At 22.8% G+C, this 26,653-nt stretch overlaps 3 protein-coding genes across 6 annotated transcripts in view; 2 read left to right on the forward strand and 1 right to left on the reverse strand.

Annotated features, from left to right (window-relative positions):
- Positions 1 to 21,551, forward strand: part of LOC126904479 (glycogen synthase kinase-3 beta) — a 44,171-nt gene extending 22,620 nt beyond the window's left edge. The window contains exons 1-9 of one of the 2 annotated variants that reach the window (XM_050683547.1): positions 9,457 to 10,006; positions 12,852 to 13,042; positions 13,115 to 13,198; positions 13,282 to 13,392; positions 13,452 to 13,689; positions 13,979 to 14,172; positions 16,115 to 16,301; positions 16,359 to 16,548; positions 19,964 to 21,551. In XM_050683547.1, the coding sequence (XP_050539504.1) occupies positions 9,922 to 10,006; positions 12,852 to 13,042; positions 13,115 to 13,198; positions 13,282 to 13,392; positions 13,452 to 13,689; positions 13,979 to 14,172; positions 16,115 to 16,301; positions 16,359 to 16,546 (1,278 nt within the window). In that variant the 5' untranslated portion in view covers positions 9,457 to 9,921 and the 3' untranslated portion in view covers positions 16,547 to 16,548; positions 19,964 to 21,551. Of the gene's footprint in view, positions 1 to 9,456; positions 10,007 to 12,851; positions 13,043 to 13,114; positions 13,199 to 13,281; positions 13,393 to 13,451; positions 13,690 to 13,978; positions 14,173 to 16,114; positions 16,302 to 16,358; positions 16,549 to 19,963 lie in introns of those variants that run through there. The other variant, XM_050683548.1, reaches the window with a different exon arrangement.
- Positions 1,488 to 8,202, forward strand: LOC126904474 (aspartate--tRNA ligase, cytoplasmic). Of its 3 annotated transcripts, none has more exons than XM_050683524.1 (13): positions 1,488 to 1,617; positions 2,092 to 2,149; positions 2,354 to 2,444; positions 4,296 to 4,476; positions 4,543 to 4,645; positions 5,068 to 5,248; positions 5,339 to 5,482; positions 5,546 to 5,717; positions 6,096 to 6,243; positions 6,877 to 7,066; positions 7,143 to 7,223; positions 7,707 to 7,818; positions 7,881 to 8,202. In XM_050683524.1, exons 2-13 carry the CDS (start codon positions 2,112 to 2,114, stop codon positions 8,042 to 8,044), a joined length of 1,605 nt encoding a protein of 534 aa, XP_050539481.1. In that variant the 5' UTR covers positions 1,488 to 1,617; positions 2,092 to 2,111; the 3' UTR covers positions 8,045 to 8,202. The 3 variants fall into 3 exon arrangements, with proteins under 3 accessions (XP_050539481.1, XP_050539480.1, XP_050539483.1); XM_050683523.1 differs by lacking the exon at positions 1,488 to 1,617 and adding an exon at positions 1,963 to 2,008; XM_050683526.1 differs by lacking the exon at positions 1,488 to 1,617 and adding an exon at positions 1,999 to 2,017.
- A 1,865-nt stretch (positions 21,552 to 23,416) lies between the features above and the next one.
- LOC126904471 (SUMO-activating enzyme subunit 2) lies at positions 23,417 to 26,305 on the reverse strand. Its single transcript, XM_050683520.1, has 2 exons — positions 26,135 to 26,305; positions 23,417 to 25,628 (listed from the first exon to the last, which is right to left on the reverse strand). The coding sequence occupies exon 2, from the start codon at positions 25,565 to 25,567 to the stop codon at positions 23,765 to 23,767; it is 1,803 nt and encodes a 600-aa protein (XP_050539477.1). The 5' UTR covers positions 25,568 to 25,628; positions 26,135 to 26,305; the 3' UTR covers positions 23,417 to 23,764.
- Between the last annotated feature and the right edge of the window lie 348 nt (positions 26,306 to 26,653).

The following is a 26,653-nucleotide window of genomic DNA, read 5'->3' on the forward strand; positions in this document are numbered from 1 at the left end:
GGAATCATTTTTGTTAATTATAATTTAAAACATATTTTGAAACATGCAGGTGATAAATTTTGAAATTAAAGAACGTTTTTAGATTGATTAAAAAATGTTTATAAACTAGATTGCCGAATAATTTAATTTAAGTATAATGCGAATCTGCGAATTATAACTTGATATGAACACAAATCAATTTTTTTTATCATATATTTTATAACAATAAAATCTTGTTATGTGACACACTTATGCTTTAGAATTTATGAATTTACTTATTATTTTTTATTTATAGTAGTACGAAAAAATGAGCAAATTTATAATGCTAATATTTATTTAAAAATAAAGTGAAATTAATAATAATTTAATTATTTTGACATGCATATTAAAACAATTGTTTTTTTCCCATGGAATAAACAATGAATTAAAATCTTCCTGACAACGCTACTTCAGTGAGGTTTGTAACGATTGGTTCATTTGATTTATGTTTAAAGTTATAGCCTATAGTTACACTATGGACGTCCGCGAGGATACAAAAAAAGAATATTTGCAACTTTTTTTTTAACATTAGATTGAACATTAGAACATTATAAAATTTTTTTATTTTAATTAAACTTGATTATGAACGTGAGAATAACAGCGGTATTCTTAAAGATTTATGACACGAACGATTTATAATTTTGAAAATGAATGTTGTCGAGTGTAACTTTTAACTAATATTTTATATAACTCACATTTAATTTTTAGATTTTCTACTAATATAATAGAAAACATGTGACCACACTTGATCATTAATCGTAGGCGCGGGCATTATAATTTACTAATTATAGGGAAATTCTTCAATTTATAAAGTGATAATTTGTTGATTGGATTGGTTTTGTAGAATTCGACTCGTATAACACAACCGAACTATTAATTTAGCTTGGATGCAAAAAAATTCCCAATAAAATGCATTTTTAATGCGTCAAATATACTTATTGATAAATTATTTATATTTTTTTGTTACTATAACATAATTTTTGTTAAAAAAATGAAGCATTTGACAAACAAATTATATTTTGTAAAATCAAAAAAAAAAAATCATTTTAAAAGTAAAAAAATACTATCCTTTGACAAAAAAATATCGGATATATTTTTTTGATAAAATGTTTTATTAAATTACTTAGGTACTATACTTCTTGTATTATCAGAACATTTTCATAACTATTAAGTATGCAAAATTCTTAAATATATTTACGTCTAGGCGACAAAAGTGTACCCGAACGATTTCAGATTTTAATCCCATAAATTGAGAAACCAATAAATATTAAAAACATTTTAAATCTATAACTATTGAAAAATAAAATATTTGTGGAAAAAAAGTACACAAAAATAGTTGACAATACAGTGAAAACTAGGGATTATAACCTATATAGGCCTTGGGGAGGTATCTTGAGATTGGCTCTCTACGGAAAATATTATTATCATATAAAGTGAATAATAATGGTTTTATGAATTATATACGTTGATGTGTTAACATTCGTGATAACAAGAATTTATCAATAAAAATTAGATAACAGTGTACTACACATGGTTAAAACTAATCTCTATTACTCAGTAGTTAAATTTAATACAGAATATTTTTTATTATTTAACATAGTAAGTTACTTTTGAATAGTTATTTTTATTTATCACAGCAAATCTAATTGAGCAATTTACACATTCTAATAATTGTGTTAATAACCGATGCTCTGTTGCATGCATAGATATAATATATATATATCTGTGATTGGATGGCTGATTTTAATGATAATTGCTCAATTCTGTTCCAATTCTTTTTTATTGCAATAAAAGACATAACCCAACTAATCAATAGAAATAGAAATTATCTATTATTTGTGCAATATATTCCTTATAATTAAAATTATAAAATGAATAAACTAGTAAATTATTTATGTTATCATACTTCAGAGTTGAGATTGTAAAGTGTTAATTCTTGTATAATCAGCCAAAAATAGTATGATAAAGGATATATTTTATATTATCTTCAGTTAATATAGTTAATTATTAGATCTAGTTCATTTAATTTTTAACAATATAAATTAAATATTTATTTATTATATAATTTTTTAGGTGTATTTATTTCTTACAATATGGGATCAAACACAAGACCTATCAATATTTCTAATGGGTTAGTAAAATTCAAAATTTATTTTAATTTATTCAAATTATATGTTGGTTTTATCATTAAAATAATCTTCATGAGTAATTAAATTACTTTAAAAACTTTTATAAATAAATTTTATTTATAAAAGTTCAAAAAAAAAATGTTGTTTATGTCATCTCATATTCTTTCTTTTTTATTAAACTGTAATATTATAATTTTTTTTCTTAGTGATGAAAATGTAAAATCTAAAAATCAATTGAAGAAGGAAGAAAAACAATTAGCAAAGGCTGAGAAAAAAGGTCAAATTAAAGCACAAAATGTTAGTTTGGTTATTGTTATTAATTTAAATATTATAAATGAGTACATGATTTGGAAATTTAATAAAACTAACATGTTATACATTCTTATCACTAATATGAAATATGTTAATGGTAAGAAGTTGGTGGATAAGGAATTTGTAGCTTCACGTATATAAAATAATTGTGTGTGTCATATTAAAATATTTACATTTTTAAGCAAGAATTAATCAGGTAATAATTTTGACAGAAAAATATGATTAAGGTAAAGTAATAAATATATAATTCTGTTTGTTAAAAATTCTAAAAACTCATTTTTGGGTTTTAATTTTATAATATAAAGCTGTAATATGTTTTAATGTTTGATTTATCATCTACTTATAAATAAAATGTAGGAGAAAAAAAATTTGTAAAATAGTTTCTGATTGATTATTTTTTACATAGATTGTTAAATTGTTTTTATTCAAATTTTATTATTTTTAAAGCAATTAATTAAAATTTGAAAAAAATTTGATTTTCACAATAGGGTTACAAAATAACAGTTAAAAATTATAATTATAATTTTATAATTATCATTTTGTTATAATCAAGTTTAAAAGCCTTAAAAATAGGTTAAATTTTTTGCAAAAGTCCTAAATTTAGCATAACTTTTATAATATAATTATATAAAATTTGGAAAGTTATAAGAAAAAACAATTTTTTTATGAATTTTTAACCATGTAAATAATTTAATTACACAATGTATAATAGATAGATTCATCTAAATATTGTAAATCATAGGCTTTATTATTTTTGTGGTTCTGTGTAATTATAAAAGACAGAAACGTCCTTAGAAATACCAAAATAAGATATTATGTTTACTGACTAGAGACAAAATTGCTAAGGTTGTATATTTTATTAGAGATATACCATACTCTTACATTCTCCAACTCAACCTAAAAAAAGACTACCTCTGATAAGTAGTAACTATAATTTTATGGTAAAATATATTGAAAAATCAAAATTTTGCATCACCTTGATTAATTTTAGAAATCTATAAAAGATATAATAATGAGTAAGGTTCAAGTTTTTATTTTTGAATGTAAACACATGGTTTAATGTTTACTTGAAGGTTCCAGGTTAAAACCTCCTAGAACTGTAAAAATACTGAAGTTTTGGTGGAATTAGGAACTTATATTCTTGTGTAAAATACATAAATATAAAATACAAATATAAATTATTAATTTATCAGTTACTTTACATTTCTTTAATAAGCTGAAGTAAAAATGATTATTTTGATCAAAAAGTTTGATTAATTACATTATTAAGATAATATTTTATTATTTAATAGGTAATAGATAATAAACTTAAATATCATATTATTCAGTTTGTAAACAAAGTAATACTTCATACTTAATAAAATACACAATAATTGTTCTACTTTTTCTTTTTATTAAAATGTATATTTAATCAAACATTTGTTTTATTTAATAATATCATAGTTGTAATAATGTTTTAAAGAATAAATTATGATAATATTGGCATTTATTACAAAAATATGTCAAATAAAAGATTTGTATTATTTTTTTATACACTAATGGAATTTGTAAAGAAATTTAAATATTAATAAATTGTTATTTTACTAAGTACTATTTTAAAAAAATATAAAATTAAAAAATATTATGTATTATATGGAAAGTTTTTTTTAGTTTTTTCAATTTCAGAAATTTTGTACTTAACAAGTTTTTAAATAATAAATTGATAATTTATTTTTAGAAAATGACAAACTAATAACTAGTTTACTTGAATATTCATATATTTAATTAATTTTTTCCATTTTATTTTTATTTCAAGTAAATTAATAATTTGTAAGGAGCAATAATTTTATTTTCTAGGTTTCTGTTGATGTAGAACAAGACATTTCTGATATATCTAAAGGAAAATATGGGATTTTGGCAATGATACAAAGTTCTGAAATATCTAGCAAAACTTTTGTAGATATTAAAAATTTGACAACAGCTTTAGCCAACAATAGTGTTTGGTTACGATGTAGACTACATACAAGTCGTGCAAAAGGTAATTAAGTACTTGTTACCTTCATATAGAAAAAAAGAAAACGACTATAACATTTATTTTTTGAAGGTAAACAATGCTTTATGGTAGTTAGACAGCAACAATGGTCTGTTCAAATACTGTCTGTAGTTTCTGATACTATAAGTAAACAGTTTGTAAAGTTTTGCTCAAAGTAAGAAGATTTAATATATCATTACTGATTGGAAAACAATATGTAACTTTCATTTGATAAATTTTTCATGAGTCACTAAAAACTGTTTAATAAATGATTAAATAATTGTTGATTAATCAATTTATTATAAAAAATTTTCATGTGAAATGTAAAATATTGGGTGAAAATGAGAAAAATTTTCTCATTTGTGACAATAATTTAAAATGATTGTCACTCACTATAGAATTTAAAATCATATGTGTGATATTATTAAATTAATATTTTAGGGAAAAATAAATTATAATACATTTAAAATAATCTATATAAAATTATATTTTTCTTAAAAATTCATATTTAATGATACTAAAATGTCAGGTATAAGTTTTTTCTAATCAATAGTAACACTTAAAACAATTTTGTTAATATTTTGTTGTATAAATTAGTATAAGTAAGGAGTCTATTATGGATATCAAAGGAAAAGTTATGATTACACCTTCCCAAATTGATTCATGTACACAAAAAGATGTTGAATTACATGTTGAAGAACTATGGGTTGTCAGTCAAGCTGCAAATCAGTTGCCTCTTCTTATTGAAGATGCTTCTAGACCTGTAAAAGCAGATGATGTAAATTATATATTTTTAATTAAATAAATAAGTACATACAAATAAATTACTATAAAAATAATTAAAAATATTTCATTAATATTTATTTAGGACCAAGATGGATTAAATATAAAGGTTAATCAAGATACAAGATTAGATAATAGAGTAATTGATTTACGTACACCTGCTAACCAAGCTATCTTCCGTTTAGAAGCTGCTGTTTGTAAACTATTTCGAGATATATTAACAGATAAAGTATATATTATTAACTTTATTTATTCAGTACAGAAAAATTCTAAATTTAATTTTTTTCAACAGGGCTTTGTAGAAATACATACTCCAAAATTAATAAATGCACCTAGTGAAGGAGGAGCAAATGTTTTTACAGTATCATATTTCAAAGGATCTGCTTATCTTGCCCAATCACCACAATTTTATAAACAAATGGCAATTGCTGCTGACTTTGACAAAGTTTTTACTGTTGGTGCAGGTACTAAAAATGTCATAATTATACATATTATATGGAGTGTTCAGGAAATAAGGAAACGGATTTCTATTCTCATTGTAATAATTTACCTGTATCCTTACTTACTGAATACTCTGTATTGAATATTTTGTCAAAAATTTATAATTTATAAAATTATGTTTATATATTAAAAAAACATATTGATACATATAGTTGCTTACATTTTTGTAAGTATTCATAATCAGGAAAGATATTTTATATTAAGGTTATTTAATTATTTAAATTTCCAGTAATTTCATTTTTTTTTTTTTGCGTGTGTACATTCTGTAAATAATTTAAAAATTTTTTGCTAAAACAATTAAATATTTATTTCTACTTGACTAATGAGTATTTGATTTTCAGTTTTTAGAGCTGAAGACAGTAATACACATAGACATTTAACTGAATTTGTTGGCTTAGACATGGAAATGGCATTTAAATATCATTACCATGAAGTGGTTGATGTTATTGGTTCAACATTTACACAAATGTTTAAAGGACTTAGAGACAAGTAAAGTGTCATATATATATATTAATACAAATATTTTTATATAGAATATTAATTGTTTAAAAAATAATTTTAGTTTTAGATATTTAAATGTAAAAATTAATTTTATATTTAGAATCTATGACAAAATAGGAAATTAATAAATTATATAAAAATATTATCTTTAAATGTGTAAAATAACAATTTTTATGAGGATAGAAAAATGTTTAAATACAAAATAGATTTTCACTTATGATTAACTTTTTTCTTATTAAAAATTCATCTTATTATTTATAGAGTTATATTTATAATAATCATTAAAACTTATTAAAATAAATAAAAACAATGTTCACTATTTTATTATTACGTTGCATCAAGTAGAGTAGCAATTCTCTAAAACCTGATTGTTTGAAAATTAAAAATCACATAAAGTTTAATGGCAAAGTAAGTTTTATTTTCAATCTACAGAATATGATGTAATACATATTAATAGTGAAAGAAGGTCTGAACACCAAATTTTTTATTATTGATTATATTGATCTTATATTAACATTTGATTTAAGTTTTTTCAATTAAATTAAAATTTAAAGAAACTTTATTTCATTTTCATTGCTGCTAATAATAAATTACTTGTAAAAATTGTATTTTTTTTTTTAGTTATAAAAAGGAAATTGATGATGTTTGTCAACAGTATCAGGTGGAGCCATTTAAATTTTTAGATCCACCTCTAAAACTTGAGTTTCCTACAGCAATTAACATGCTTCGTGAAGCAGGTATTGATGTTGGTTATGAAGATGATTTATCAACTCCTAATGAAAAATTACTTGGACGATTAATCAAAGCTAAAGTATGTTTTTTCTTTTTTTATATTTATACTTTGTCCAAATGTTTATTTTCAAACTAAAGTGGTAATTCTTTTTTAGTATGACACAGATTTTTACATATTAGATAAATATCCACTTGCTGTACGACCATTTTATACTATGCCTGATCCTGACTCTGAAGTAAGTTTTACCTGTTGTAAAAATAATTATTCTATTTATCATACTTGAATTACTAATTTTATACAGTATTTTATTTATAAATTTATATTTATTAGTTTTCTTTAAACTGTGTACAATATTAATTTTTTAAAACTTATAAATAATTTTAGAATGTTGAGATTTTTTAATACATTTTATATTTATACTATAGGATTGATTAAATTATTTTTAGCAACATATCTTTAGTTAAATTTTAATTTCTTATTAATTATGATCATATTTTTGGTAAAAGCGAGACATTAGTGCTATGAGAATAAAAAGTAATAATCTTATATTTATGTAACCTCCATCTACTTGAATAAAATGTGACATTAATAGTTAAATGGGTTTATTCATACTTTTATTATTTTAATGTACATAAAATTCATGAAATAAACATGTTACTAACTATGTAGAGCATTATTTAACTATTGCCAAAATAGATGTTAATTTTATCTCAAACAGATTGCATCAAATTCTTATGATATGTTTATGAGAGGTGAAGAAATTTTATCTGGTGCTCAAAGAATACATGATCCTAATTATTTAACAGAAAGAGTTAAGCATCATGGTGTTGGTATGACAAAATATTTGTTTTTAGCTTTATTATTTTAGTTTTTCAATAAAATTTTGTTTTAGATGTTGGAAAAATTGCAGCTTACATAGATGCTTTCCGTTATGGCTGTCCACCACATGCTGGAGGCGGGATTGGTTTAGAAAGAGTTGTTATGTTGTATTTAGGTTTGGACAACATAAGAAAAACTTCAATGTTTCCAAGAGACCCAAAAAGGCTAACACCATAATTCACTTTTTATTTGAAGTTAATTTTACAATTTTTCTTAATCTTGTAAAATATTAATTGTTGATATTCTTCTTAATATAAAACTTTAATTATTTAACATTAATTTATTTTCAACATAATCTTTTCTTTGAAAAATATAATACAATAGATGCAAACATATTTTTTTGCCATATGTTATATTTTATTAAAAGATCTTATACACTATGAAACATTATATTATTTTATAACTAGTTGAAATAAGTCTTAAGCCTAATTAACAATGTACCATAAGAAAAGCAAGTGAATATGTCAGTTAGGGTTGAGGCACTAAGTATATATATATATATATATATACATTTTTTTTTGTAGCTTTCAATAGATAAGATTGCAGTTTGTAGAAATAGTGCAACAAGTTTTGAGGGCTATGAGAATCGATCTCGGGATTGTGAGATGCAAGAATTAATTGAAAGATTTATCCAATAGGTATTTTTATGAAATGTAGGTCTTGCAATAAAAAAATTGATCAATTTTGTAATAGATTGATGTTAAATGATCTTCCTTTTTTTGTTTTTGATTTATATGTCATTTATATATATACATATTAATTTTTTGAATCTGGCCTAAGATTTATTACATATACTTTATGATATTTTATTAGTAACAATAAATTATAAAAATTTTGAATTAATAACATATATTATCGACTTGGAGGGAAACTAATTAACCGTTTTTTTTTTACTTTTAATTTTTACACCATTTGTTGTAAAAATATGAGATCTTACATTTTTTAAGATAGACTAAAATATGGTATTTTAAACTTTGAAACCATTTTTATTATAAGATAGTTTTATAATTATAAATTAGTAATTATAATGATTAAAAAATTTTAAAAATGGCGTTTGTGAGTTTCCTGGACACGCCCGTGATAAATTTGCATTTTAAATAGATTTTATGATGTTTAAATATGGAATTTATGTCAATTTTACAAAATTTTCTAGGCGCACATAGTTAAATTTTTATTTATTTAATTTACGTATGGCGCCAAAAAATATCGTTTACTCCATGCGCATATAATATTTTCAGGTTATGTTCCAGTCTTTCAATTGTGTGTTATAAATCGAAAGAATACCACTTCCCTTCTCTTCTACCACATGTGTATTGAAAAATAATTAAAAATTTTTTTAATAATGATTGAAACTAAAGAAAAAATATATAAATACACTTGAATTAAAAAAAAAACATTTTTCGACAAATTTTTTTATCTGTGTTGTAGTTCAATTGCAATGAATGCATACAGAGTTGAATATGAAATACGCAATTAACTGACGTCAGAGTCACGTTTTCGACATTGTCCGATGGTTTGCGCGGGCCGTGGTGGTGTCGACGTTGTTGACTGGGTATGAGTAGAAGGGTCCCGAACTATTCCGATTGGGTCAATGTCTGGTGCGTCTGATGTTTTCCAAAATGGAGTTGTGATTAAAATAAAGTTAAAGAAGTTCTGATCATATATTTAAACTCGCGATTATGGGCTTATGTTTAATATAATATTATAAATGTATAATATTAATGTAAAACAAATTATTTTATGATTAATGTTTCCATTCTTATGATAATCATTCTTTAATGTACCACCACTACCCTTGTCAGGTAACATAGTATGTGGGCCGTGAACCAGCCTAGATAGGCGTATCATAAATATATTGTTTTTTATCAATAAGTACGAGTAATAAATCACGTTTCTTTTTTTGTTTCTGCGGATCATTCCTTTTTTTTGCCTTATAACTTTTTACTGTAAACTTTATTTTATACCGAATTATGTAAACCCAAGTGTCGACGTTTTAATCGACGATATAGTGTTGAGTGTAAATTGTTTTTGGTCTCTACTGACGTTTTGTGGACATGAGTGGAAGGCCTAGGACCACTTCATTTGCTGAGGGCAACAAAACGTCTCCAAATCCTCCTTTGGGAGGAATCAAAGTTATAAGTACGTGCTAATTATTTAAAAAAAATATGATTATAATTGCAAGAATAAAAAATTTGTATGGCCTATTTTAAATTAAATTGATTTAATAACTTTTTTTATTACTAGGGTGTTTTTTAACGTTACGAATCAGTGTTATTACTGCATAAAATATTTTATGATGTTGTAATTGTTTAGACTGTACCTTCAAATGAACCAACTTTGGGCAGTTAAATATCTATTATAGTAGATTTTTATATTTCTATAATATATCTACAGCTCTAATTAAATGTTAACAAGTATTTTAAGAAACAATATATTTGTGCTCAAAAATTAAGTGATAAAGTCTGAAAAATATTTAACTGCCCTAAATTTAATCACGAACCCAAGTTGGCCCATTTGATGGTATTTAGTTTTAAAAATGTTTGACATAAATTAATATTCAAGCTTATTAATGCATCCAATGTTATTAAAAATAAACGCCATTATAATACTTTACTGAAATTGAAAATCTTTAATTGTTTGTTACTTATTTAATATTACATGGATTTTTATTTGATAGCATAAATATGTACCTAATTAATTTTTAATTAATAATTTGCTGTTTTACAAAATCATTGCCTAATTTTATAATTTTTTAGTAAATTTTAAATAATAAAAATATTTAAAAAGAATGAGAAAGTAAATTTAAAATTTTAAGAGTAGTAAAAAACTCTAAATTGTATCAATTTTCCTTTTAAAATTAAATTAATAATTTTGAGTATCCTTATGTGTGTGTTGAATAAAAAAAAAATCTAAAAAAATATTTTTTTTAAATAAGTTTTTTAATTTGTATTAAACATTTTTATTTAGTTTATTTTCAATATAATACAGAAGCCTAATGTTTTTTTATGATTTAACAAAGTTTCTTAGCTAGGTTTAATCTTTAATATTACTAATAGTATTAAAGATTATTCAAAGTTAGCAATTAGCATTTAGAATTAATTAGTAAATAGAAAAATATTCTTTAAAAACCATTAGTGTTACTTTGTAAAGTCAGGAATATTAATGGAATATTGGTTTCTAATGTATTTAACTTAATTTATATGCTTAAGGATAAATTTTCAATGATTATGAATCTAATTTTTTAATTAAAATAACTAATGTTTCTTATTTGTATTGTGTTTCATCATTTTTTTTTTAATCAATAACCTTTTTAATTTTAAAATACCCCAATTGATTTAAGTAATTGTGCCAAGTTGATTTTGAAATAATTAAGATATTTTTTATAAGTCAATGCCAATGATTTGGCTTGCCTTAATTCATAGTTTAGTAGTAATGGATTTGCATCTTCCAAGTAATGATAAGGATGATGAGATTCCTATTTGGAATCCTTCTATATTTGCTAATGCTGAAAAACTTAGACTAAAAGGTATTTTTTTTTTTTTTTTATTAAAATTTTTAAGTTTCAAATTTTTGTTTTCAAACAATCATCTTAAGTAATAAATATAGATAATCTCGCTTAAAAATATGATATATATCAACTAAAACATTAATGTTGGTGAGATACTTTATAAGTACATTTTGTTATTAATATTAAGACCAATCATTATAAAAGTTTGACTATTAACTATAATCATTCATAAAAACTATAAAAAGTTATTTTGTTTTATTTTTTTAGTTTACTTTAATAAATTTATTAATATATTTCAGGGAATTAGGTTTCTATTTTTATCTGAACTCTACGTCAATTAGTTATATTACTTAAATAATTTACTTGACTTTTTGAATTTGTTCCAAACAAATAATTTAAAAAAAATATCTTAATGCAAATTGCACTGAGAAAAAATGAGTTTTGTTACACTTCAACATTATTTTACATCTATTTGAAAAATTTATGTATATCCTATAGTAAAATGATATTTATAAAAAGTAATTTTTTGTATCAAATAATAAGTTCAAAATAATTTAATTGAATATTATTTGTTCTTTAATGTTTAATAATGGAATATTATTTAATTGTAATTTAATGTAATTAATGAAATTGTTAACTTTTCAACTGTAACTATGTACTTTTCAAGTATTTAAAAACAAAAAAATAAAACATTTAAAAAAAAAATTTAGTAAATTTTATTCTTTAAAACTGTTCAGTTAAGTAAAAATTACAAATATTGAATTAATGAATTTGAATTCCTATATTATAAATGCTTCATGTAAGTGATAGATTTTGGATCGACTTTCCAAAGGTATAGGTATTAATAACAAAAAAATTATCATTTTTATTTTAAAAATTTTAATTTGATAGATTTCTTGTTAAATTATATCCTATTTTATCTGTAATTTTACCTTACATTTGAAAACAAAATTGATTTTGGAGTTCTAACTATGAATTGTTATTTTAAGTTAAAATTAAAATTTCATGTTGCCACCTTAGCCATAATCTTAGTAGTATTATATAAATTAAGTTAATTGAAAAGCTATAACATTAATATTGTAATTCATAATTCTTTAGTTGTTAAAAGTTAATGAATGTAAAAATATCCATATTTCACGTACCTTGGATTTCATTATTTTTTTTATAATTTTTAATAGATAGTATTACTATCTTTTATTACTTTATACTAAAAGTATTGCTAAAATTTATTACTAATAATATTTTATTACTGTTATTATTTTTAAAGTGCAGTTAGTAGAAATAATACAATAAGTTTTGAAAATATATGAGAATTGATCCCAAGATGGAAGGGTACATGGAAATTTTTTTTTCTTAATAAATTTTAAACTGATACCAATGAAAATGTTTTTATTTCATTTTAATTAATACTATTAAAATTTGTGTATTTTCTGTATATGTATATAATATAATTTTAATAATAATAACTTATTTTAGGCAAAGATGGAAGTAAAGTCACAACGGTTGTGGCTAATCCATGCCAGGGACCTGACCGACCTTTGGAAGTATCCTATACAGATACAATGGTCATAGGGAATGGCAGTTTTGGGGTTGTATATCAAGCTAAATTGTGTGATACAGGGGAGATGGTGGCTATTAAAAAAGTACTACAAGATAAAAGATTTAAGGTTTGTAGTAATAAAAATATTTTTATTATAATTATATATTGAATATATAGTTCTATATATTCCTTTATTTAGAATCGTGAATTGCAAATTATGAAACGCCTAGATCATTGTAACATAGTTAAATTGAAATTTTTCTTTTATTCGAGCGGTGACAAGGTAAGATATTTGATAATTAAAAATAATTATATAATAATTTCTTAATCAAGTAATTTATTTTTACTTTCAAATTTAATTTTTAGAAAGATGAAGTTTACCTAAATTTAGTTTTGGAATACATACCAGACACTGTTTATAAAGTCGCACGCCATTATAGTAAATTAAGACAAACAATCCCAATCAGTTACATAAAAGTATGCAGCATTAATTATTTAATAATATTTAGGTTACTAATTTTTTTTTTTTTTTCTAGTTGTATATGTATCAGTTATTCCGAAGCTTGGCTTATATTCATTCTTTAGGCATTTGTCATCGTGATATAAAACCTCAAAATTTATTACTGAACCCTGAGACTGGTATATTAAAATTATGTGATTTTGGCAGTGCTAAAACATTAATAAAAGGAGAACCAAATGTGTCCTATATTTGTTCAAGATATTATCGAGCACCTGAACTTATATTTGGTGCTATTGATTACACTACAAAAATAGGTTATTGTTTAGGTTTATTAAATTATTATGTCCTTAGAATATTTTTGATAACTTTTTTTTTAACTATTAGTTATTTATTTTATTTTAAATATCCAAATCAATATACTTTTTTCTTTAAAAGTAAATTTTTAGATATTTTTTGTAAGTATTAATAAAATTAATGGTTTAATTAATTTTTTTGGTGCATTTAATTATAATACTCAAATATCACATTAATAAAATATTTAATTTGACTAGTTTCTGAGTTCAATTTAATTCATCTGAAAATAATTTTCATTATAATTTTTAGATGTTTGGAGTGCTGGTTGTGTATTAGCTGAACTAATGTTGGGCCAGCCGATATTCCCTGGTGATTCTGGAGTTGATCAGTTAGTAGAAATAATTAAAGTCTTAGGTACTCCTACTAGAGAGCAGATTAGGGAAATGAATCCTAATTACACAGAATTCAAATTCCCACAAATCAAATCTCATCCGTGGTCAAAAGTAAGTTTTTATTAGACAATTATCAGTTATTTGGTAACAATATTAATGATGATCCACATATAGTGGATTAAATTATTTTTACACATTAAGATAATTAGAATCTAAAATTTATTTTTTTTGCATGTAATTAATAAAATAGTTGAAATGGGTTAATAGAGCAATTTTTTCTATAAAGCTAACAGTAAAGTAACTAACTATAATGTGATTTTTGTTTATACTCATTTTATGTAGAATAATTAATTTTTTGCAATTTTGATGTTTGACTAATTATTAGTTTTTAATTAATATTAAATTTAAAGCCTATACATTTAATTATAAATTGCATGTTATTCAAACTTCTTTTAAAAAAATTGAAATCCAACACAATAAATTGCATGGTAATTTATTGTGATTTATTATTAATATAATTTATACTACTTTAGAAATTGATTTTTTCAAACTTACAATAGTATACTTAAAATTTAAAGTACTAGGAAATAATTGTTTTGAAATAAAAATATTTAATGATGACATTAGCAGTACCTATTATGTAGATCTTTAATAAATTTTGTGTGGTTTATTTTAATTTATTAGCGGTTGGTTTAAGAAAAATTTACATTGAGTACATTGGGGATCACTCTTTCTAATATGTATACCACAAAAAATTTAAAAAAATTATTTTTAACCATTTCTAAAATTTTAGTTGGGACCTCCGGTGTAAATAATAAATAAAAATTTGATCTGCTATTCTTAAAAGTAAGAATTCAATTGATACACTTTATCAAATCTAGAACATTAAATCATAGGTATGTAGTCGTTTACACGGTAATAATTTTTTGTTAATGTATAGCCAAATCTCTATAACTATTTATTGAATTAATCTTATATGTGCTTACAAATTTAAATTTAAAAGAAAAATATTTAAAAGATGAACTGCTCTTTTACTTTTTTTATATAATTTTAAATAATTTTCTTTTGCTTATCTTGCTATAGTTATTTAATCTAAAATAATGAACTATATTTTAAGTTAATTAAAATTTTGTTAGCACATATAAAAATTTTTTTATGGATAACTATTTGTCTATTGCTTAATAATATGAGCTTTGTATAACATTCTACATTGTATGAGCTGTATATTTGATCTAATTAGTGTAATTTATTTTTAATATTTTATCCACTACAAAAGTAATAATGTAATTGTTTGATTTTTTTTTTTAATTAATTGCTTAAGTTTATTTTTATTCTTAAGTATTAATTTCTGGCTAATTGTGTATCGAACAAAATATCAAGTTGATATTTTGAATTGCTAGTACAATGTAGTAAATTTAAAATAAAGGTATAAATTATGTATAAGTATAAAAAGTTTCAATTTATAACTAATGTAATATTTGCTGCATAAGAAATTGACATATTGTCAAATTTTAAGAAAAAGTAATGATATATTTGTAGTGCTGTTTATTTTGAGTCTAAAATATTAATATTTTTATCAAGACATGTTGGAGGATATCTTAAATCAATATTTTAATAGGGTTATTATTCCTTGCAGTTAATGCTACAACGCATGTCATTCCCAAAAAACAGCAATGTTCATCAAAAAATTAGAGTAAGTCTATAAATGGCTACAAAAAAGTGTGGACTGCTAACATGTTTTTATTGTTTAATTTATAACAAATTGACATGCTCTTCATAGAAAAAGAGTTCAGTCTTATTAAATGATTACTAGATTTATTGTAAATCAATGTGAATTGTTCAGTAATTTCTCAACCTCATTAATTTGTGACAAAAATATTATTTACAAATGTAATAAGAGCTCTAACATGTCTTGTGACTTTTGATATTCTATAAAATATAATCAGCAACTTCATAATGAAAAGTTATATTTTTGCTATGTTAGCATTTGTAGAAATTATTATATTTTTAAGTAGAAGTTCTGTGTGTTAATATTAAGTCATGATTTACAAAGGTGTTTCGGATGCGCACACCACCTGAAGCTGTTGAACTAGTTTCAGTACTGCTTGAATACACTCCATCTTTAAGGGTGTCACCTTTACAAGCATGTGCTCATACTTTTTTTGATGAACTGAGGGATCCACACACAAGATTACCAAATGGACGGTCTTTACCTCCTCTCTTTAATTTTACACAATTGGGTAAGACTTGTAAAAATATACTTTTTAAAATTGCTTATGAAAAATAATATTTTTTAGAATTAAGTGCAGCTGGTTCTTTAAAATCTGTTTTAATACCTAAACATTTAAGAGATTCTGTTGGAAGTGGAAATGAAGTGTCTGCAGCTAGTGTTGGGTCATCAACTCCTGAAAATATTAATCCTGAGAGCCCAAATCACCCGTCTTCATCAACAACTTCTAGACAATCTTCTAATGAAATAGTTTGAAAGTAATGGTTATTTTCTTATTTTACTGTGTTCAATTTGTTAAATAGACAAATTATGTATTTAAGACTTAAAATTATAAGAGGAGTACCACAAGAATCATATATAGTCCCTATTCATTATTCTATGATGCTCTTAGTAATAATATAAAAAATTACGGTATTGTTAAGTCTCATGAAGATTGTGTTCTTCTACAACAGAATTTAAATTCCCTTTCTAACTGGTGAAAATTAAATTGTTTATTCCCTAAGTGTAAATTTATTTCTTATAATTGAATGAGTATTGCTTAATTAATAAATTTTATTGTTAATAACAATTTTAAGTATAGACTAGAGGTGAAGATTGGGTGCTGCTATTTTTATGATTAGATATTTCCTGGCTGTACTCTTGCTCTTACTTAGATATAAATTTGTGAATATCTTCCAAAATACTGGTTCAAAAGTTGTTATCAACTAGACATTTTCTTAATTAGATCATTATCTATTAAACAATCTAGTTTATATATGAGTGTTTTGATATTTGAAAAATTAATGTTGATATCCTTGTAAGGTATATGAGATGAATATAAAAACAACTATAATTGAAACATTGAACTAAAAGAAACTAATAAAAACATTATTTTTATTTTACGGTCAATTAAGTTCATACTAAGTAAACCCCATTTATACAGGTGAGTTACAAATTCCAATAACAATTGATCCAATAATTATTTCACTGTAATTTTTATTAAGCAATTTTTGAATTTTTAGACTGTTATAAGCATATTTTTTATCATTTCTCTCTCATAAGAATAAAAATATAATTTTTTTCAAAATGGCAATTTTGTAGACTTTTTCTTATATAAAATTTTTATAAGTTAATAACAATTTTAAGATGAGTACTTATTGAGTTACAAATATTATATAATATGTATATGGTATTATATGCCATATACTTATTCTAATTTATTTGAAGGCAGCCTACTTAGTTTAGTCTGGAATATGGTGAGTCTTGGTGAGTAGGTGATTTAATTTTGTTGTGATGGTATATAGGTTTTCCCATCTTCTTTAATGTAAGCAATGATTTTCAAAGAGAATAGTTAGGTATTAATTATAATATAAATATTAATTGTAATGTGAAAAAAGACTATATTTAGAAGGTATTAGCTAAAGTTAAAAAATAACAATCTCTATTTAAACTTAAATTTTATAACATTTTAAACTACTCAGTTAAATAAATTTTTACCAAATAGTTTTAAGTGTCACTGAATAGTATACGAATATTCAGCTCATTTTTAATTAATACATTGAATGAGTAAGTAATGCAATTCTATACAAAGTGTACGGTTAATGTACAGTCTGTCCATGCTACGTACCCACTATGTATTAAGATGATTGTAACTCAATATCCTCAAACTGTTATAGATCCAACAAAATATTTTTGTAAGAAAAGGGCTAAAACCAGACATATTGAAAAATTCAAAAAAATAATTTTTTATTTTAAAAGTTTTTTATTAAAGTGAAATAATACAAAATATGCTTTTTACAGTCTAAAAATGTAAAAATTGTTAAAAAAAAAAAAAAAAGTAGTGAAAACGGTTATTTAATCAAGAGTTATTGGATTAATCAAACTTACATGACTCATTTTGTAAATACAAACATATAAAGAACTCTATTTATTTTGAATTTGTGTATTATTTTTAAGTAATTAAAAAAATTATAATGCATAATGATAGGAGTTTATGGTAGAATTAAAATTATTTTTTATTGTATTCTTATTTTCATACCAAGTAAATTCTTATGAGGACAACTTGAATATCCATTTATATTATTATAATTTATTTATTGTTTTAATATTTTGAAAATTTCATTTTTACATTCTTATGTCAAAAAATGAATAATATATTTTTTTACTATGGAATTCCATGTATTTAATAAGATAAAATAATAATTAAAAATGTAAAAAAAATGTTTAACCCTGTAGATTTTAGATGTACATAATCTGTAAATATTCATGTTTAAAATTAATATTTGGTAAGCTCATTAAGAGAAATATTTTATTATTATTGATTAAAAATAATAATAGATATTTACACAACAAACTATTGCTGTATGGCTGTAATAACATTTATTTTAAATATTAGATCATTAAATGCTTATTGAATGGGAAGTTCAGTTAGGAGTTTTTTATAGTTTTAAAATTAAATGTCATTTAAAAGAATACATGCTATTTTAGCTTAAATGCAAAGCTAAGAAAGTATTAATTTTACTGTGTTTTTTAAAAAGAAATTTTTTTTGTGTCTGTTACCACTTTTTCTTAGATCTCACCGAACCGATTTCTTTTAACGATATGTCAAAAGATCACAATCAATCTAGTCTAAGACATTACTGTCAAAAATTGAAAAAAATTTCCTAGTTCCCCATAAATTGGGGAAATCTCCAAAAAAATTACAAATTTAAAAATTGCTAATTTTTAAAAAATTTTTACTTAATACATGAGATGATGTATGATGTTTACCTATCATTTGATATAGTTTTTTTTATAAATCTGAACCTTTACCTGCCCACAGGAGAGGGGATTCAAAATGACAACTATTTCACAAAAAAATTAACTTTTGAAAGTGTTCCAGAAATACTAACACTTTTATATATATCTTAAATTAAAGCTTATGTAATATACTTTGTTATGGAAAATAAAAAAAAATTTGGACTTTATTTTGTCTTCACGGTAAAAATGGCTACTGTATGCTATCTTTGTGTTAAAATTCTCGATTTTATAATTTACATTTTTAACATTATATAACTTTTTTGAAAAATGTATGAATCAATACAATTTTTTCATAAAAAGTAGTATTTATTTATATACCTCATTGGACATCCTTTTTTTTTGTAAATAAAACCATTTCCTTTATATATTCATATATTACACTTATAACTTGTAATCAGGATATAATTAAGAAAATAGGAGATTTTGGAATAATCCACCAATTTTTTCAGATTGAACACTATCTACAAATTTGCATCGAAGCATTTTTTATGATAGTGATTTTAATCACTGTCAGATATCATTATACTTGACTCAACTATGCCACGTTCTTCCCACTGTGCCCACTATGCTGGGGTTTTTTTTTATTAATAACTTATAAATAACTATTATGATTTTACTAAGTAATAAATTTATTGATTTCTTATCTATTACAGCATTTATTTTATTAATTAGGAGTAATAAAATTAAATACACTTTAATTATAATCAATATAATATTTGATATATTTGGTCTTAAGTAGAAGAATTTGGGGAAAATATATATATTTTTTAAAATATTAATAATATTGGTTTATTTATGTGATTTGTTTTACGAATAATAATTATATATTAAAATATTTATCAACTAAAACAACATGTAATATATATATTTTTAACATTTTTTTATTTTTTTCAGTGCAATTAAAATTACCCGGGCAATCAAATTAAAGAACTATTTAAAGGTGAATTACATGTATATCGAATAAATAAAATGTAACTACAATATTACCATATCTGTAATATTTTTATGTTATTAAAATTAGAAAAAATGAACTATAGTTTATTAGAATGCAGACTTTATTATTAGGTAAATTTGTTGATACCTAGACTCGGCTAACGGGAATGGATATACAAATTTTTTAATTTTTCTTATGTCATTTTTTCAACTACTAACTTTTTTTTTTGATTATTGGAAATTAAATTATTGGAATCAATCAGAATAACACAATTATGTTTTTTCTTCTAAAGATCTCGTAAAACATGTATGCAATCTTAATAAAAAAATAATTTTTTAATTTTAAAACTCCAATACTTGCCTAATGTATTAAATCTTCAAATGTAAAGAATGTTAATAACCTGTTAAATGATTTTAATTAACTAAAAATTAATATTTGTAAATATACTGAATATTTTCTTATATTTTGTAGTATTTATACTTAAAAATGTTATACGGATAATATAAAGTTTTTAAATTCTGATGAATTTTATGTGAATGGCTAATAATTAATTTGTATGGCTTTAAATGACATCTAAATGTACATACAATAGTGTAAAAACATTTTTTAAGTATATCTCCACAACATACAGACATTATCTTGTTATTTTTCTATTTTTTGCACAATTTTGTTCATTTATCTTTAATAAGAAGGGTGGTTTTTAAAAAAATTTCTTGATTTTATATTCATATCTGTATGATATTTATTACATAAAAAATTATTTAAATTCAAATTCCAGTTAAATGTTTTAATGTATCAACTTTTAACTGGTGCGAAAAATCAATTTTTTTTTTATTTATTTAAAGAAACTTTATTTAGTTACTGTTTCTGTTGTGTTCAAATTAATAAACACCATTTAATTAAAATATTAAAAATTTAACTGTTGTAAAGAAGTTAATTTTATTCTAATGTAATTTATGAATATTTTTTTTTGTATGAGTCATCTATTATATTAATTATATTCATTGAGTTTATTCACAGTAATTAGATTTACTATTAGTGAATTTTGCAGACTAATAATTAAAAACAAAAATTCAAGCTAAAAAACAAATGTGCAATAGTTCTAAATCTGTGGTAACATATTACTATCTAGTATTTATGACATTTGGCAAGTATTTTTCAGAATTTTATTAACAAATGTAAATTTTGTTATTAACAAAATACAAGGCCCAAAAATACTTTCTAAATTATAAACAATTATTGGGTATACAATTAGATACTTTTATTTTGTTTATTTTATTTTGCTCATTTAAAATGACTATTAATAATGCTGTTATTAGATTATTTTAGAGCTCAAAGTTGTTACTAGAGAACAATTATTAGCCGCCTAGCTGCTCTTAATTATTTTTTTTTTGTAAAAGTGTAAATTATTTAATGGTAATAATTAATGTGTACATATACATATATAGAAATAGTATGTGGCTAGTTATAACATTTATATAAATATTTGAGTTTTTATTTTGATTGTACAATGTACGACATTTGTAATACTAACTGATATTATTTTCACTCTGTTGTTTTTTTTTTATAAATATATATCTTACCTTGAATCTTTTATTATCGGTTTAAAGCAAATTCCAATTTGTAAAAATATTATTCTTGTCTCTCTATACTTTCTGTGGATAAAATTTTTGTCTGACTTTAAATAAAATATGTAATAGTAGTTCTTTTTTATATAAATCATAAGTATTCTTAAAAATATTAATTAAATAATATCAAAACATTGAATATTTTAAAATATAATGTTAAATTGGGAGTTTTTAGTTATGAGGTAATAAAAGAAATACTTGTTGTTAGTTATTAGTTATACATATTTAGCTAAAAAACACTCATGATGTTATGCATGTTATATAAATAGGTAATAAACTGAAAGTAAAAATAAACTTAAAACATACTAATTTATTGTTAACTGCAATGAAGCTCTGTACAAATTGTATTTTTTGTTTTGTGTTATACTATAATTTTAATCAGAACTTAATTTTTGTTGTGTAAAAACCTATGACTTATACATTTACCTATTATTGTTGCCAATTACACCATATCATATAATTATTAAAAAATTAACAGTGTGGAATAGACAATTTTTTAATTCATATTTAATTTGTAAATTTAAGAAAAATAATTTTTATTTTTATAGTCTACAAATTTCATGATGTAATCAAAGGATCAATAGTTCTGGCTAAATTTAACATTACATAAAAATGTTAAAATGTAATCAACTATAAATGAATAAGAATATAAATTGAAAAATAATTTTTTTATTTTATTATTTCCTTGACATCTTGGATAATTATATAGAAAGTTAATCTTTGTCAATGATGTAACCTTTAAATTTTTTTTATAATACTATAATGCTACAGCGTTCTGTAAACAGAACTTAGCTTCTCTTAACATTTAAAAATAAAACATTCTTCCTATACTAAATAACTTGAATTTCTACATTATTAACACGGTGTTTAATGGAAATTTTACATTATAAAATATCCTATAATAATAGTCAATTCTTAAAATTGAATCCTAGATCTTATAGTAAGTATAAAAATGGGAATAGTAATGTTTTCAAGTTGTGTCTAAATTAAGAAAAGTTCAAACTAACTCGAGTCTTAATAATTACAATGGCAAAGTAAATACAAAGTGTTAGCATAAAAGATATTTAGTACCAAAAATAATATCTCAAGAGTACTTGATTGTTTTCTGTATTTTTCTCGTGTAAGGAAATTTTTGTGAGTTGTACATTTTATATTCATGATTAAATGTATTAAAATAAATATTTTATAAAAATATAATATATATAATTTTATATTTTTATAAAAAAAAAAAAAAAAATATTCAACTTGAGATAATTTATGTTAATTAGTCTTCAACATTAAATATTTATTTTGAAACATTTGACTAATCCAATAAAACACTATTATTGTAGTCCTCTTCAGAATTTTTGAATGAGCTCTTAAATATTTTACTGGATTTATGCTTTGAATGAATATCTCTAATTAGAAGTTATATAAAAAATTAGTTAATAACTGCAATTATAATTACACTGAAAATACATTAGTAAATAATTAAAAATTATGAAGTAATTACAAGTTATTGATATAACAGTATGAAAAAATGTTCGACTAATTTCTAGAATCTTAAGAAAATATGTAATTAAAAAGAATTTAATTTGAAACATATAGGACAAGATCCAAAAAATATAAAAGTAGAATGAAAAAATTTATAATTTATAACTTGTAAATTATACTAAATAAAATTCATATTTTGCATTAAACATACATGTTTTTAAATTACAATGTAAAAACTATTTTCTCCATAAGTGCCAACTGCTAAAAGGTTTTTTTTTTAATTTTATAAATGATGTAGAAAATACAAATAAATTAAAAAATATATGTACATTTGTACAAATTTGTAGTCATTTATTTTGAACATGTAAAAATAAATAAAAGTGAGAAATATATTATAATCATATCTAAAAGTTATTTTAACATAGAATTCTTTTTCAAATTAAAGAAAAATAGCATTTCTCAACTTAAATATTTACTAACCACTGATAGTTCTTGCAGTTTAAAATGTGCAATAATACTAATAATTACAAATACAAAATGAATATGAACATACTATGGTCAGTTTTATAATAGTTTGTACATACAGAACCATAAATGAAAATATCTTAAAGAATTTACTTATTGAAAATAGTTATGATAAAAAGGAAAAGCAAAGACAATTTATTCATTAATTTTAATTTTCTTTGGTTCTAGATTTTCTTCAAAATCTGCACATTTTCTTTTTATAGGTAATTCATCACCTTGGCCAACTTCCACCACATCATCATTATCTATGTCTAATTCTACAACACTGTTGTTTTTAATTTCTTCTGATCCTTCTGGTAACTCCATGATACAATCTTCATTATCACTTTCATTTTCATCATTATTATCATTTTTTTCTTGTTCAGCCTTTTTGAGTTCATCCAAATTTCCAAAAACTTCAAAATCTGGATCTTCTTCTTCCACTTTTTCTTTATGGTGAATATCAATTTTGATTTTATAATCTTGGAAATAATCTTGAACAACCATTCTAGATCCATCCCTTACACCAACTTCTTCTAAAGTTTTAGAATATAAATCTAATTCATCATCTTCATCATTAGATATAATTAGTGTTGTATTAAGTAGAACATCAGGTGCAACAACATTTAATTTTTTTTTCAAAACTAAATCATCTAATTGACGTACAGTAAATGTATTAATATCAGTAGACAAAATAATTTGTCCTTCATTGGTGCAAACAGCACATTTTTTATTGGGATCACTTAGCTTTTTATCCCGAACCATAAATAAACCTTTGTGATTTGGCATTTCTCTTAAATAAACAGTTTGGCATCTTTCAAATTGTCCTCTTAATATTCTTAAAGCATGGATTACAATTTGTCCACCAACCATAGCATTAGCAGTAGCAATTGCAGGAATAATATTGCCAGCCATAGATTTAATATCAAAATGACTTTTCAATACAATATTAAATATTTTTGATCTAATATTTGTACAAGCAACAACAAAATTCATATAATCATCATCATCCTTGTCCCAAACTAAAAATTCATTTGATTTTAAAAATTTTTCTTTAATAGATGTGACACAATCTAAAAACATTACAACATATTGTTCTAATGATAATATTACAGTATCAGGCTCATTTTTGTATTTTGATTCTTCAATATTTTTAATAATATCCTCATTAAATGGAACAGGCCTAACTCCTTTATTTTTATACAAGTCTTCCATGCTTAACAAATATTGAATGTCATCAATAAAAAATTTTTTGAATAATTTAATAGGATCATAATTATTTGATTTTGCCCATTGACGGGCTGAGACTTTACTCTCACCTTCACCTTTTTCATCCATAGAAACATCTTCTTCCATTTCTCCGAAAAGTTGGCCAAACAAAAACTTAGCCCATATAATACAGTGGATGGGTTCCTTAGGAGTGTTTCTTATAGTACACATAGGAAATGATTTTGGTTCAGATTTTGGTACACATTCATAACATTGAGTCATACCTTTCTTAATTAATTCAACTTGACCATGGTAGCCTAATGTTCCAGATTCAATAAGTGGTACATCAACAGATATGCACATACGGTTTACATGGTTACGTGCCTTACGATTATCTAAGGCATTAATTATTAATTTAAATTTCTTAAAAAAAGCTGCACCATATTTTTTATCCATAATGTCACCAAGATGAGAATTTATATTGACATTGGGATTAAATCTTAATACACTTTCTTTAGCAACATGAGACTTTGCTTTTCCAACTGAATCTTTGTTGAATAGAAATTGTCTATTTAAGTTACTCACATCAATAGTATCCAAATCGATAACCTCAATATCACTAAAACCTGTTAACACAAGATTTTTTAATACTTCACATCCAATACCACCAGCACCAACCAATAATATTTTTGAATTTTTTATGAGGTTTTGCATTTCAGGATGAAAAACGCCAACAATATTTGCCGCCATTTCAAAATATTTTTATAATAATTAGATAGAATGACTTGAGTAGTTTATATTATCTTCTTTTCTAAAGTAAAATAAATATTGATCAAACTAATTATATTCAATTTATATAAAATATATTTATGGATCTTCTGTTTTCAACTAAACTAAACCATCAATGATTAGCTTCTATTACAAATTAAAACCCTACATTAAAACCATACAATTTTAACATTTATAGAACATTATATTAACTCAACTTTCTAGTTACAGAAAATTTAATACATAGTGATAATCAGTTCAATAATCTTTTCCTCGACAGACATTGGAATCCATATTAAAATTTGTCCTAATGTTTAAACACAAATTAATAGTTAAGTATATAAATGGTCAAAAAAATAATTAATTGTTTTGTATAAAGATATGAATCTTACAGAATAAAGAGTATATTATAATACTTTTATGAATTTGTGAAGAAACTTCAATCAGTTGACGGTAAAATAATTAAATTATGTAAGTAAAATCATTAAGAAAATATAAAATAGATTACTTGTTTTCAATAATTTAAGATTAAAATGAAACATAACTTACCAACAACTTAAATAAAAGTTTATAATTTACAAATATTCTGCGGCAAACGAAAAGAGGTGCTAAATAATAAACTCAAGATGAAATAAAACTATCAAGTATTTAAGTTGAAACTAGTAAGTTAATTTTTCATAAACAACTTACAACGCCGGATTTATTGTTTCCATTATGGCGCATTACTCAGTGTTGATAAAAAGTGATAAGTACCGGGTAATTTATAAGAACATGGTATGACCAACCTCATAATATTTTTAAAACTTTATTTATATATTCAAATTTATGTATTTGTAACACTGTAAGGTATGAATTTATTATGTACTAAGCACAATTACAAAAATTGAATATTATTCTTATTAGCAATGCCTATTTTTCGACGAAACGTATTATTACAATACTTTAAGTCAATATTTTCATTTAGTCTATGGTATAACTCAATTACAATATTAATTAGCTGATAACCGAGTTGGTCTTATTTGTGAAATAAGAAATTATAAAATTTTTGTAGATTAAACCTAGGATTTA

The sequence above is a fragment of the Daktulosphaira vitifoliae genome, unplaced genomic scaffold, assembly GCF_025091365.1.
Source record: "Daktulosphaira vitifoliae isolate Bord-2020 unplaced genomic scaffold, ASM2509136v1 Scaffold_4, whole genome shotgun sequence".
NCBI classification, from domain to species: domain Eukaryota; kingdom Metazoa; phylum Arthropoda; class Insecta; order Hemiptera; family Phylloxeridae; genus Daktulosphaira; species Daktulosphaira vitifoliae.